Raw genomic sequence first — 15843 nt, 5'->3', positions numbered from 1 at the left:
ACTAGTCTGTGACAAAACACGTTTTTACTAGTTAGCTCTGAGACAATACGAACCTAAATAGCGAGCTAGATTCCAGTCAGCTATTGTCAGCCCTAGTCTGAGACGGATTCACAATACTTGTTCAGATTCCAAGCTAGCGGTAAGAGACAGAACAATCAAGTTAAATAAGGGCTGGAGCCTTTTCAGAAGACTTACATTTTGAGTTGTGAACTGAGTGGTCAGTGGGAAGTTATTCAGAGAGATGGAATTCCACAACGTTTTTACAAGTGACTTTTCCCCAATCATCACTAACTTGGAATGCTAAGAGACGAAGAACAAAGGAAGTGGCTAGCACTGGAAGAAGGAACAACTAGCAAGTCCCAAGCAGGAGTACAACCTATTTAATCCAAGAGATCAAGCTAGGCTTTTGTGTTAGGAATACAGACTATCTAGGCAATGTCCAATGTGTTTAGCTAAACAATTTAACTTGCTTAAGTTTCTGAATTTTCAAAGTAACATAACACAAAGATGAATATAAAGAAATTTTATTTTTTCAGATATTTATATCAAAGCAATAATACTCATGGCCAAGTCCAGTAGAGACCATATCTCCCTCATAAACTCTTCTTTTAGTTTAAAATGCATGTACAAAATTGCACATTACAAAAATCAAACACGTAATCTCTTTGCATGTAAACAATTCCAGCACAGGGATGAATGTTATACATTCCAAAATGTCTAACCCTCCATGGAAAAAAACCCAAACAAACTGCAATCTCCATAGAGGTGCTAGTATTGCAAATTGATCAGTGGATTTCTAAATTATATATGACACACAGGGACACAAACCAGAGCACAAGGCAAGTCGCCTTTCTCTCTTAAGCATGTAAAACAAAGACTTAGAATCCAATCTTGCTCCCGTTGAGTCCCTAACAAGGCCCCCAGTGCCATCAGTGGCTGCAGGAGTGAGATCACTATTCCAAGATAGCGGATTGCAGTATGTTTTAACCTCCAGGTTTTGTTAAATTGGCTACAATTAATTGGTAGGAACCAGGAGTATACTTGTAAACATGGATTTTCCACTCAAGTCAATTAAAAAAGATACAGTATCTCCTACACACCACTAAATTAAGATCAACTGTTTTACATTTAATCAAGTGCAAGTTATCAACCAATATTTTCCACGTTGACTAATAATTTTGATTCTAATATTACAGTCTGCAATAGCAATGTAAAAAAAATCCAATAGACACAATCCACAGCTGCATTTTTATTAAGCCCTGTAGTCTCCGGTTTAAGTATAGAACGTTACCATGTTTGAAAGCCAATCTTTCGAAAATGATCTTGGAAAGGCTGTTCTGACAAAAATAGAGAATTTGGAATCAGGATGCAACAGAATTAATCCGTTAGCTCTGTGTGAGTATGATGCACTAGCCAGAACAGAAAGTTACACATATGCACACAGAATTCCAAAACTCACTAGAAACAGAAACCCTGAAGTAATACTGAACCCAGCAAATTCGTTTTTACAATGTGAGCGGGCTGTTTGTAGGAATAAATCCCAAATTTCTCATTCAACCAACTCCAAAAAGGACCTGCTCAAATTTCAAAATCCCTCCTGCCGGGGAGGTTCAGGGAGGTTGCCTCTTCTCAACCTGTTAAGTTAACGAGGCAAGTAGGGAGGGACAAAAACACAATTTAGAATAATTGGGAAAAATCGATCACCATTGTTGCAGCAGCAAAGTGGAATCTGGGATGAGTTGCTTAGGTTTACTAGCTACTTTTCTTTACGTTCGGTCTTGAATGCCTGGTCATTCTAGTTACCTGTCTGAAACCCCTGGAGGAATATAATGGGGGATTCTAGTTTCTAAATGACTGGTTTTTGTACACAGTTCTGCTTTTGAGCAACATTGCGGTGGTGGGGCTGCTGGTGGTTATATGAATGGGGGGGGGGGGAGAGAATGACAGTAATTACCTCTCCCTTCTGAGAGAGCCAATGTGATCCCCTTTGCTTGCAGGTAAAGCGATACTGCTCCTTGGAATGGAGAATCGGACCCATAGAACTCAAGTGGTGGCTAACAGAGCTCCAAGTTGAAAAGTTTGGGGGTAAGAATAGATTTTTTTCCATACTATTAAGAAAGGTAATAAACTTAATGAGAACTACGAATGATGACAACTATAGGTGAGAACTTTCAGGGCTCTATCCAGCCTCCCATCACTTCTGTAGCAGCTAGGCCAGTCTACTAGGCTTAGGCAGCCACACACACACACAACTCAAAGTACTTCCCCTCCCCCTGAAGAAACTGGCATTATACATCAGTGTTGTTGGTATGTGCCTGCCCAAACCTGTTCCCTTCTGTATAGAGTCACACAGACTCCACCCAGCTCAGCCGCCGTAGGCATGACTCTTGGGATGACAGCAGGACACCACATTCTAACACAGGAAGCTTTGTCAGCCCAGGAAGAAATTTCAGCAAGAGCACAACCACCAACCTTGGATGGACACCTCTAAAAACAGAGCTTGTCCAGGAGAAGCAGCCGGTTCCTTCCTCCCCCAGCTCCTCATCACAGCCCAAAAAACCTGCAGAGCTGGGAGAGTTCCCACTCCAACAAGCTTTCTCACTCCCCTGATGAACCCGTGTGGGGAGTTACTGCAAACTCCCAGTTGCCGTAATTCAGAAAACTCGAGCATTGGAAATGCTCAGACCCAACAGAGAGAGATGCTCAATCACATAAGCTCTGCATTCCCACACAGCCCTACACCTGCCTGGTATGGATTTCTCCCCTCCCTTTTTGGCCTCAAAGCTGGTGGGCCTGTTTCTCAATTGAGTCAACTGTGCATTCAGAATACAGGGTGTGATGGGAGGCAGAATTTCAGCTGAATAGTCCCTTAAATTTCATCTCTCGTGTCACACTATGCAAACTAGCTCACTTTTAAACAGGAAAGCCAATAACTGCACTAACCCTATACTGCATCTTTAAAAAAAACCCCTAAGTTATTCTTCCCCCCACCAACGTAGTTCAAAAATGTGAGTGGTAAAGCTATTCCAGTGTAAATACAGTACTTAGTACATTGAAACTGGTTGTTCGTATGCCAGAACTACCCTCAACGGGTCTTCATAATACACAGTATTTGCAACTAAGTAGCACTGTTCCCCAGAGCTGATTTTTCAACGGGCGGTATTAATAGGCCAAATACCTCTAATCTTTTAAATACAAGGGAACACCCAAGGGACCAGCAAAAACTTGTTTCCTTCTACAGCCAATCTTCAACTAGAGCAGGGGTTCTCAACCTTTTTCTTTCTGAGGCCCCCCCAGCATGCTATAAAAACTCCACGGCTCACCTGTGCCACAACTAGTTTTTTTGCATATAAAAGCCAGCGCTAGCATTGGGGGCTAGCAAGCAGGACACTTGCCTGGGGCCCCGTGCCACAGGGCCCCCCATGAAGCTACATTGCTCAGGCTTCAGCTTCAGCCCTGGGTGGTGGGGTTCAGGGACCTGGGCTTCAGCTTTCTGCCCTGGGCTCTAGCAAGTCTAATCCTGGCCCTGCTTGGAGACCCCCCGAAACCTGCTCGAGGCCCCTAGTGGGCCCCGGACCCCTGGTTAAGAACCACTGAACTAGAGATTTGCCCTTTTTTTTTTTTAAAGTTAGGAAAGTAGCTGCCTTTTGGAGTTTGTCCTTACTGCAGATTTTGCTTAACTACAGATCAAAGCTCTGCATCATCTGGGTCACATTCAAAACTCAGGAACCTTACTTGAGCACATGTGCGTGATGGTTACCATGGCTACAGATAAAAAGATTGTGAAGTTACCAGTCACAAGGCTGGGAGAGGCAGAATTTCCAGAATACAAGTTTGGGAAACATTTAAATGAGTAACACAATCTAGTCTTGACTAAATATTTGTAGAAAGTTTGTATTCAGTATAGAAAACTTTTACTAAATGTATCTGTGGAAAGACTACAAAACTGGTCAAAAAGATTTCAAGGCTATTGTTTTAGACTTTCTTCCCCAAAGTGATTTAAAAAATTGGTTGCATTATATTTTCCCGACCTGCGAGGACAAATGGCACCATATTGCTTACCACAGGCATATAGGCTTCTGTTGCCATCTCAGAAACTGGGCCAGGTCAACTTTTGGGAGCCCAGAAGTACCCTTGGGTGCTGTAGTAGTAATGATGATTCAGGAACTAGCACCAAATGATCCAAGTTAGTAACAATCTAATGCCCCAGGAGTGTTTGAGGGCACTGTACAGCTGCAATCTTGCAGAGTGTATGTAAGACAGAGGTCCTGTCTGCTTGTGGTCACGAGATTTCATGACATTGGCTCGAGAACGGTGGATAGGTAATGACTCTGGTCGTGTTAAACAACCCTACCGGAGTCATTACCTACCCACCATTTTGAAGAGTCTTCCTCTTGTGATGGATATTAAATAGGAAAAGTGGCACAGTGAGAGTCTGGAACCTCATTTCTGAGTCTCCTCTGTTTCAGTTCTTTTTGCACAGATTGCCCTATGTGATCAGCACGATTCTGAACTATTACCCCTGTGAATTAAGTAGGCTATCCCAAGTAAGTGCCAGGAAGCATTTACTACATACCACACCATCGTATGTTCTATATAGTCTCTGCTACTGAAACATGGAAGGTTTTTTTAAACCAGGACTTTTATATCCTTTTACCTGTGAAGCCAGGCTCCTTAGACGAACTCTACAGGGCTTAGAAACAGCCATGAAATCTACGTTGTACCTAAAATCCCAAGCTTATGCTTCAATATCTCCAGCTTTCACAGGTCAGACAGGAGTGCTGTGTTCCCCATTAGGGAATCTCCTCTTTCCACAGGTAAGCTTCTATTTCTAGCTCTACAGCGCTGCAAGATAAACGGACTTTACAGTCATACCATTTTGATGTATACAAAAATTATCCCTGGTTCCAGAATGGATATTGCCCTTGCTGGGCCTCAAGCCTAAAGGTGATTGGGGGGGTGGGGAGGGGGGCAGGAATTTCACATAGTTCTGCAAAGTCTCACTTGCTGGTTGCTGAATATCTGAAAAATTGGGCCACTCCATTTTGGTGCCGACATGAGCTCTATTGAAAAAAATCTGGCTTTTAGCATCTTCCAGCTTTCTTCATTTGAGAGCCAGAACACTTACCAGTGCCTACCTCACAGTTGCACTGAGAAGCTTTATATATATATAAATAAAATCTTCATTAACTTAAATACACTCAAATTAGGGAAGGATGAGCAAGATAATCAAGAACTAGTCTAAAGAGACAAAATCTTAAAATACTACAGTTATTGTTTGCTCAGCTTTAGAGATCTGACAAACAGCCATTCAGCCAGGTATCAGACAGTGCAAACACTTGGCAATCCACTTTGCACAGGTAAGGCGGTCTGGGTAAATCTCTCAGTCTTTTACAGACTGTTTTTTATCAGAGCCACACAGTGAACCGCGCCAAAGTATATCTATAGCAACCACTATGATTTCTCCAGAAGTGTATGTACTAATTAGGTTATTTTATTAGCTACTTCTTTAGCGGTGTAACATGCAGTATTAGTAACTGACAAATAGCTGTTCAACTGAATTCACAACTATGCATGCTGGGAATATGGATTTTTGTTCATTGTATTTAAAAAACCAAACACTGGGAGGTAATAATTTCAATGCTAATTCAGAGCAGCTATTATGTACGGTGACCTTCCATTCAGTTTGCAGCCATGACCTGTAATGTTTAAAATGTATCAGTGATAAATGGTATTATAAAATAACCATGTTCTCTGCATCATCAGTTCTGAACTGCCTCTTGGCAGAAATGCTGTTTGGCAGAACTTCTAAAAGTGACCTTGCAATCACAACAAGATTTAGCATAATTATGCAGGGCTTTCACCCTACTATTTGATTGCTGGAATATGGAATGTACAGTTCTGTTACATACTTCTCTGTCATGTTCATTACAGATGAAGAAACTGCAGTTCCTTTAATTTTGTATCCCTGGATGGCTAGATTAGATAAAGGGAAGTATTTAGTTCTTGCTTTGAATTCATAGATATTTGCATGCTTTAATCAGATTTGTTCAGCAAAGCTTTGATTTGTTGGCTACTCTGGCATTGATAGAGGATATCTGAGCTGAAGGGATAATACTTAAACGCACATATCTGGCACAAGAAGCGGCCTGACTTTAGCATTAGTTACAGCTGGAACCACAAAGAGACAAAATTCAGTATTTCTGCATTCGTAGTATTTATGCTTTTGTCAACAACTTAGTGCAGTGGGTTCTCAGCCTTTCCCGACTACTGTACCCCTTTCAAGAGTCTGATTTGCCTTGTGTCCCCCCCAAGTTTCACCTCACTTAACTACTTGGTTACAAAATCAGACCTAAAACTACAAAAGTGTCACAGCCACACTACGACTGAAAAATTGCTGACTTTCTCATTTTTATCATATAATAAAATTGACTGGAATATACATATTGTATTTACATTACAGTGTGATACTTGAACCAGTGTTTCACTTGCAAGCCTTATCTGAAGTCCAAGCCTCGCTGCCTGGGGGTTAAGCATGTATCTTAGCTTCACAGGGCCCCCTGGGGCGTGGGCAATTGCCCTCCTTGCTACCCCCAATGCGGGCCCTGCACTTGCGACCATCCTAACCCCCAGGTTGAGAGACTGATCTAGGTGAGTTATGTACACCCTGGAAGACCTCTGTGTACACGGGTTGAGAATCATTGACTTAAGCATACGTACATTTTCAAAGGACATAGCTAGTACCAAAACATAGATGCCAGCTTGGGTTGCTTCCAGTGTACCAATTCTCATTAGCAATATCCCACTGGAAAGCCATTGGGGATGTGGATTTTGATTCCTTGACATGCACGCCCTGTTTGTATGAGTTGTTTCAACATATAAGTGGAGTTCCATCTTAGGCCTCTTTTCTGTCTGCAACAAACTTCAGAAGCAGTTTAGAAAGAGCGTCTAGCCAGTAGCCATAAAGTCAAACAGGGACCAGTGGCTAAACAAGGTCAATCCAAAGTTGTTTTGGAAGACAGTCCAAACTGTAAAATTTCAGTTAAAGCTATTTAGATGTTTGTCCCATTAGTACACACTACACAGGATCTTTTTCAGGCTCTTTTTTCCTCCTGTTTTCTGAAAACTGTATTATCAGCACTTGCCATCGAAGATCCCACAGTGCAAAAGTAAATTATGTTCCTGCTCTGAGCCAACATCTCTCTCTTCTTTATGTCTGATAAGTCTAACAGCATGAACAGGTTGCAAGTCACTTCACAAAAGGGATGCATAGCATAATAGAAAACATTTGAGTGGCACAAGATTGCTTAGCAGTTTAACACACTTTGCCCTCCACAATAGAATATGGTTTCCATATTAAATGCAACATTTCTCACCCAGAGCATTGAGACTCTCCATAAACTCTGATTTTGTTGACAACCTTCTTCGAAGAGGTAATTGGAACAAAGTTTGCTGAAATACTCTAGTTTCGAGAAGATTTAATTCAACTCGAGAAGTTTCTTCAGTGAATCACAGGAGTAGCTGTCATGTAATTAGTACCACAGAATTAGGACTTATTGTACCCAAGGTTGCATTGCAGCAAGAGATTGGGGCTTTGCAATCAGAATTTGCAGGTTTATCTTCACACACTGAAAGCTGCCCGGTCAAGACTTCACTTTCCCTTGCTCATCTTCCTACATGTTTTCATAAGGGAGGCTGCCTGCCAGATTCTGTATATCTGAATAGCCTATAAAGTCACTGTGCTCAACACTGACGACAAACAGAATCTGATCACCAAGAAGGAGAGTAAAAGCCAGGTGATTTTGTTCTTGGTCACATCACTATTTAACCAAATAAAAATACTGGGGAAAACGGTAATGTTAGCACACAAATCGAGTATTTGTCAAATGTGTACTTCACATCAATGAAAAAGGGATAAGAGGAAGGAAATCAGAAAACCCGGTGAAGGAAACAGTGAAATTGCTAGAAACAGTAGTTGGAGGGGTAAACAGAGATGATGAAAAAAGTATTACAAACAATAATTATGTAATACTTTTTTCATCATCTTTGTTTACCCCTCCAACTACTGTCTCTAGCAATTTCACTATAATTATTTTATGTAATTGTATGTAATTATTTTTTGGTACTTCTCCCTCCCCCACCCCAGGAAGTTTCAGGAACTCTGAAAATAACCTTCAAGAAAAAGTTAAATTTGTCACTTAACTTTAAGAATATGAAGTAAAAACCAAGAAACCGTTGGCTTATTAGGCAGGCATCCATACAATACATTCAGGCAGGAATCAATATATAAAATTTAGTTACGTCATGGCAATCCAACTATCATCTGCAGTGTCACTAATGATTAGGACATAAAGGAGATGTATATTTGAATATCAATGGCCAGAATAATCTTATAGGATAAATGAATAAATACCATTAGTTAAAAATCCCATACCATAGATTAGAAATTGGTTGCCAAATAAGAGAAGTAGCCGTTCATAGCAAGATTGCTATGTTGACAATCACATCATGCAGGATAATTCAGGGTTTAATATTGGGACCTATTCAAACAGCATTTTACGATAAGACAGGATCATTTAATCCAAGATATAGAAGTGATATTTAGAGACTACTCCATCCAAACACTCAAATGCAGCCACCACAGAGGTGAAATGAGAGTGCTGTAGCATTGCTCTTCTCTAGTCAATGTTGGTATATGACAGGATAGTCTGTATCATTGAAAATGGAGTAGGAATTTTAGGTATGCAGAATGTAATTGCTCAAGCTGTAATTCGACATCTGTGCCTTGACAAGACACCCCATACTCTGGGGAAAGTGCCATGAGATCTTTACTGACATAGGCCATAGCTACACAAAAGGGACTACAGTGCGGCATAGCTACGGCCCTGAAGCTATGCTGGCATAACCCATAGTGTAGATGGAGCCTACAGCACTGAAAGGGGTTTTTCCTGATGCTCTAGGTCCGAACTCTACCTCCCTGAGTGACAGAAACTAGGCTGACGGAAGGATTCTTCCATTAGCCTAGTTGCATCTACACCAGAGGTTTGGTTGGCCTAACTAGGAGCACCATATCTATGCCACCTAAATTATAAGTTCCACTCAGGACATTGTCTTTATGCCTCTTCTGGCAGATAGGACCTCCAACAGAACAGCGCATCCCAACAACGCACTGTGACATTAGTTCAGTACTGAACTAAGAGAGAAGAGTGCCATCTACTTATTTACCAACATCACAATTCAGTTAGTCTTGTCACTCTTTTCCTTTTTAACTAAAGAACAGGGGAAACAGAACTAGAACAAAACACATTTATTAGAATACCAATGGTGTTTGGATTCCACATCTGAGCTTGACGCAGTTTATATCCAGAAGTGGAGGGGAAAACCCATTATGGGAATCCTGTAACAACCATGCTGATGGGTCAGGCCAGCTGATGAAATTGGGCGATGTCACTACACATTCTGAGCGAGGAGTGAATTAAACAGCTCTTCTAGGAATGGAACCACAAATTACTAGCAGCGGAACATGTTTTCCATACTCCAAGTCAGCGTGGGCAGTAGATCAGTTACCAATAGCTCCCACCCCAGTGCTCGAGGAGACCACAAGTACTCCTCCCACCATCCATGGGATGTTGGGTTTAACACTAAATCAGAAGAATAAATGTCATCTAATGAACCACCACCACCTTCCTGCAGCACCTAGACACAAAGACATCCCAAACATAAGTACCAATTAAATACTATGGACCAATGTTTTTTAGCACAGAGTAATATTTTTATATTCTAGATCTAAAGGAAGGTTTCAATTCAACTGCAATCAACTTTGCTGATGAGAAACACAAAATAGTAACACACAGGTAGAGTGACCACGAGAGATTGGACCTGTCTGGAAAACAGTGCAAGACTGACTGGTAGTGATGATAAATTGCAGATATGAGAATCTTTTGCTTGAACAGTCAGCATCAGGAATGAGTGTGAAGAGATCAGATATAAGTCTACGAGAATGGGTAAAATGTTCAAAGTCCTAAAGTCTCATTAAAAGTCAACTTTTAATGAGAGTTAGGCTTCTAAGTACCTGTCACTTTTGAAAACAGGATGTAAGCATCCAAGTCACTTAAGTGGTTTTGAAATTTTTACCAGATATCAGGGTCTAAAATGGCCTAATGAGACCATACTTGGTGCATTTGTTGTGTACTTTATTGGTTCTGAAAATTCAGGAACAATGAAGAAAAACTAGGAGAAATACAAAAAGCAACAAAAATGATAAAGGATCAGATGACATAAAAGACTGAGGGAAATAAACAGGGTATTATAATATTTTAAAAGATGGTCCGACAAGCAACAATGGACTGAAGTAAAGAAAGCTCAGGCTTAATATTACAAGCTAAAAAGAATGGTAGAACAGACTTAAGAAGGTAGTCATAAAAACAACATTGCAGACATCCAAGATGAGGTCGGATAAGACTTTGGTGAGAATAACGTGCCATGTAGCAATTGTGGAGGTATCACTGGAGAAACCAAGTGATGTTTTGTAGCCCTAATAGTGCTATGCTCCTCACCGGCCCCATATTATAATTCTGCCACCATTTTGGAAGCAAGGTTGTGGTGATTTCTCTTCATGGAGCTCATCCTTCTCTAGATATTGGTGAATTATCCCTATCGGAAATGATGGACAGTGCCTTTATTTAAAGCTATATCTTTAAATACTTCTGATGAGCAAAGAGCACCTACAAAATGGACTAGATTGCAGCAAGTGTCAGGTGTTTTTCAGCCTTTTCCTCGGGTACTACTAGAAGGTCTTTAACCACCTCCCCCACTTTCATTTGAAATTACAGGAGCTGACCACTGTGCTGTATCATCAAAATACTTAGTATATTTTCCATGAAGTAGGAACATTGCCAGTGCAGAGCACTCAATTCAAATTTGTTTATTAAGTAGGGTTATCTCCTTCCCTCATTATGTAAAGCTTGTGTTTAAGTGTGAAAAATTAATTGATTCTCTACTTCCGCACCATCACCTTTGCAAACACAGTTTTTTCCATGTACTAAGCACTGGTTCATTTTTTAAACACATTTGCCAGATATGGCCCATTATTACTGGTTGAATTCTATTAGTGTGGTGAAACTGACTGAATGCTTAGTAAAAGATCTTTACGTTGTATTTACTTCGTAAGAATTAAGCAGCATTGCATTTGTTCGCTAGTATTTCTAATACACAATTCTTAGGACAGAAGAAGGGAGTTTTAGACTATCGTTGAAATCATTCATTTTGGCTCTGGCTATGCTATAACTTTACTCAGTTTTTAAATGATTAACATGGCTTGCATCTCCACGACTCATTGAACTCATCTGTGCTAAGTGTGTCCCAGGCCTGACATGGGGAACCCTCACACAGTTTACATTTCCAGCTATGCTATTTTAAATTAACCCGCTCACAAGTCTCTCTTTACAAGTAAAAAACATTGTATGCATATCAATTCCCCTTCATGCCTTTGAAAGCATAGCTGAAGTAGCTTTCAGAAGAGGACATGGATGATATAAAACAGTTACGGAATTGGTTTAATTGATCATGCTTATAAAACAAACTATATTAGTTAAGATATTTTAAAAGACTATGCTGGGCCCGATCCTGCAACTGGATCTGCTCATGCTGAACCCCACTGACTTCAGTGGTTTGGAGTATGGGCAGATCCAGGATCAGGGCCTAAGTGAAGACAGGGTTTCTTGTTGAGTGAACCTTAAGAGTTCGTGCTGAAAGTGAACATTTAATTGTACCGAGCCACAAGACTGAATAAACCTTGATTTGCAGAAGTGCTCAGAACATGCATATCAAAGGGTAGTAAAAAAGCAAATCGGCCCATAACATGGTCTTTGCTATTTATCCAGAGAATCCCAAAAAGCAAGGATTAAGTCTAAGCAGAGAAAACCGTTCCTTTTCTATCCCTTATTAGTAAATTCTAGGCAAAAATAAATAAATCACACCAGACTCTTCTGCCCAGAAACTCATCTCACATTCTGACTTTTGACTCTTCTCCTCCCTAGGCAACTAGAAAAATGTCTTTAGAATAAAATAGAACAAGAAAATATTATTTACATATTTCTTCTGAAAAAATAAATCTAGTTCTCCATTATGTTTCTATGATTTATTCAAACATAATACAATGGAGTTACCATAATAACTGTTAGAGCTAAAAAACAAATCTGAGCCCTTTTCTGGGTAGCACTGAATTGCTACTATACCCCATAAAGAGCAAGCAGAACTGGAATGTGCACAGTGAAAGAAAAGGCATAAATGACGCTCTTCTGCCAAATTAATTTCTTCCACTACTATGCGTTTGCTATAAAAATAAGGTTTAGGTGACATCCAAAAAGTTTCAAGTTTCAATAAATAAATATATATACCAACGCTCCAAGTTTGCACTAGCACAAGAAATAATATGGAGCTTATGATCTATAAGAGTATTTTCTTACAGTTGAATCTGTAATTAAATATGGTTCATTCTAACCTGTTACCTGGCAGAATCTCTATCAGCTAAAGCTAGATTTTAAAACCAGACCCATTCAAGTGCTTTACTTGCATGTCTTAATTGCCAGCTGCAAATTAAAAACTACTCTGCAGCAAAACAATCTTTTAAAAAAAATTCCTTTCAATACCAAGAAATACCATTGCCACATTTTGTTTTATATATATACACACACTTTAAAAAAAAAAATGTACAATTTTAGCTTCTTTTCAAGCTCTGAATAGACATATTGAACCATCACTACACACTATATTAAGGTGTATTAGGAATTATGCCTTTTGCAGAAAAATAAAGTTGACTTTCTGTAAACGGGGGTTATTTTAGTTCTGAACTCTCACGTTCTTCACGGGAACTTTGGAAAACAACCCCCAAACCCCCTTCACTTTGAAGCGTAGGAATTTCTCTTGAAGTCAGCTTTAAAAGTTTAAATACCCAATATAAAAATCTTGTGTACTCACTGCCACATAAATAGACCTGACGAGACATTGAACACCCAACTTCTGTACTGTGCTTCCTTCCCAGGCATCAATAAATAAAGACGGACCTTCAGTTAAAATTCTCTATTGGTCAATAACCTCTAACCTTTGACTCCCTATTTCCCCCCTGCTAGGCCCTAGGGCTGCCCTCACAATCAAATCCCCCGCCGACTCCGGACTGTTTGAAGACGACTCTGGAAAGGCGAAGTTCTTTCCTTCGCCGCCGCGGCGCCTCCCCGGCAAAGCGCCCGGCGGGGCTGGGGGACAGGCGGACGCGAGACTCGCCCGGCCCCGCTGTCCGTCTCCGAGCAGCGCCGATTGCACGGTGCTGGGCCCGTCTCCCGGGCAGTGTCTGTCCCGCTCCGGCCCGCGGCTTCAGCAGGCGCTGGTCTCCGGCTCGGCGGGGCCCTCCGGCGGCGGGGCGGGCGGGCCGGCGGCGCTGATGTGGCAGCCGCTGGAGAGGTGGCTGCGGACGCGGCCCTGCAGCTGGGTGACCTGGGCCCGCAGCAGGCTGGCGGTGGCGGCCAGCTCCGCGTTCTGCCCCTTCAGCGCCTTCACCTTCTCCTCCAGCCGCGCGATCCGCTCCAGCTTCCGCCGCCGGCACTTGGAGGCCGCGATGCGGTTCCGCAGCCGCTTCCGCTCGGCCTTCAGCCGCTCCTGGCTCTCCGCGTCCAGCGGCGACAGCGCGGGCGGCGTCGGGGCGCTGCTGCCGGCCTCGCCCGGCGGGGGCGCCTCGGGCACGGTCTGCGGCTCCTCCAGGGCCCTGGCGGCGCCGGGAGCGGGCAGGCGGCCGCCGCCCAGCCCCGGCGGGGCGGGGGCGGGGAAGGGCAGGCCCGGCGGGGCGGCGGAGTAGGCGCCGCCCGCGGGGCTGAGCGGCCCGGCCGGGTTGAAGCTGCCGAGGGTGGTGTAGACGGCGGGCGGGTCGGCGGCGGCGGGCCGGCAGGGCCCCGGGGAGAGCGGCGCCCCCAGCAGCTGGTTCTGCTTGTGCAGGTCGGCCAGGGCCTTGACGAAGCCGTCGGCGAATCCCTCCTGCTCCTGCGTCACCTGCTGGCGGTAGAGGAAGGGCCCGGCCGCGGGGGGCGGGGCGGCGGCGGGGCAGGGGCTGGCGGGGCCCAGGCCGGCGCTGCCTTGGATCAGCAGCTGCTCCAGGTCCGCCGCGGGCGGCAGCTTCAGCAGCGGCAGCTCCGCGGGGGACCCGGCCGCCAACAGAGCCGCCTCCGGGCCGCCCCTGCCGCCGGCTCCTCCCCCCGCTGCCGAGCCCGGGGGCGCCGCGGCGGGGATGAGCCTCAGCGCCGCGCCGCTCCGGGTGCCGCCGGGCGGCCGCAGGGTGTAGGACCCCGGCAGCGCCGAGGGGGAGGCGGCCGCCCCCGCCGCCATCTCTCGCTTCTTACCGGCCCCGAGCAGCAGCTTGTGCCCCGCCGCCTCCACCCCTGCCCCGGGGCCGCTGCCGAAGCCGGGCAGCGGCACGAAGTCGGGCAGCAGCTCCAGCCCCTCCTCGGGGTAGAACGGGGCCTCCATCTTCACCGCCGCCCGGCCGCTGCGGCCGCCGCTCATCCTGCCCGCCCGGCCGGCCAGGGGGGCCGCCCCGCCTCCGGCCGGAGCGGGAGCAAGGGGACCCCCCGCGGGGACTGCGGGGACTGGTCGCTCGCCCGGGAGGTCGGGGGGCCCCCGCCCGCCTCAGCCCGGCACCCAGGGGAAGGAGATCCAGAGCCGCATGCACGGCCGGGAGGTGGGCTGCCTGCGCCCGGGGCGCCCAGGCTCTGCTCCGCGCGGTGTCCGCGATGGGGGAGGCGGGGGCCGGGCTCACCCCTGGCAGGCGGGTCGGCTCCCACCGGGGGCAGCTGCAGCCTCCTCCGCCGCCCAGGGCTCCGCGCCTTCGGCTTGTGGCATTTACTGAAACTCCTACAGGGGAACTGATGTCAAACCCCCTCCCAGCAGCAGCGCCGCCTTCGCGCCCGCTCTCTCCGCCCCTCCGGCGGCCGCGGCTCTCTCCCGCCCGCCTGGGCATGGGAGCGCACACAGCTCCGCGCTGGCAGCTGCCCACACAGCCGCCCACACACGCTCCCTTGCTGCGGGCTGAACAGCGCTGTCAGCCGGGAAAGGGGCTTGGGCAATGGGCAGAGCGCTGCCCCTTGGTGAGAGCTGTGGGGAGGGAGGGGGTCATTTATTAACGATCGCTCTTCATCGCCTTCCTTGCACACAGAAGCAGGGGCTTGTTCTGCTCTTCGCGTTATTCCACTGCCTGTAACGCACAGCTGCCCAACCTAGTCTAAACCTGACCTGTTCGCATCCCTCTAGACTGAAGTACTAGGGAGAGGCACAGGGAACAGACTGACCCAATAACGCAGTGGAGGGGATTGCATACAAGTGCAGCGTTTCTGGGCGAGGACCACAAGGGATGAAATCATCACCCCGTAATCTGACTTTCTCGTTGCAGACTACTACGCAGAAAGTAGGCGAAGGGAATGCGCAGGTTGCATAATTAAGCCCTGAAAAATCAGGAAGTGCCGAATTGAAAGTTCCACCTGCAACCCTAACTGTGCCTCATTACCCTGCCTTCTGACACAGTCTTTAATTACCTGGTTTATTGTGTCTCCGATAACACAGCAGAACAGCCTTACCGTTTTCTAATGACCTTGTAAAGGGCATCTTGGAAAGTGCAGTGCTAGTACACGGTGCACAGTAACATAGGCTAGGGCAGGGGTTCTCAAACTTTATTTTTCAATTGCTGAGGCTCTCGGCGGACCACTTAATGATCTTTCCAAATGTTGTTTGTACTGTTAGCTAAGTACTGTAAAGCACTTCGGATAAAAGCACAATATATATATATAAAAAATTAACATTTTT

The 15843-nt window shown here is 45.0% G+C and overlaps 1 protein-coding gene across 1 annotated transcript; it reads right to left on the bottom strand.

Moving 5' to 3' along the window:
• Positions 1 to 508: 508 nt before the first annotated feature.
• On the bottom strand, positions 509 to 15820 carry LOC103306405 (transcription factor JunD-like). The gene has a single exon (XM_008172664.4). It carries the CDS (start codon positions 14548 to 14550, stop codon positions 13372 to 13374), a length of 1179 nt encoding a protein of 392 aa, XP_008170886.3. The 5' UTR covers positions 14551 to 15820; the 3' UTR covers positions 509 to 13371.
• Between the last annotated feature and the right edge of the window lie 23 nt (positions 15821 to 15843).

Source organism: Chrysemys picta, chromosome 6 (assembly GCF_011386835.1).
Source record: "Chrysemys picta bellii isolate R12L10 chromosome 6, ASM1138683v2, whole genome shotgun sequence".
Lineage (NCBI taxonomy): Eukaryota > Metazoa > Chordata > Testudines > Emydidae > Chrysemys > Chrysemys picta.
The sequence above is the reverse complement of the archived record's forward strand: the minus strand, read 5'-3'. Positions and strand labels throughout refer to the sequence as shown.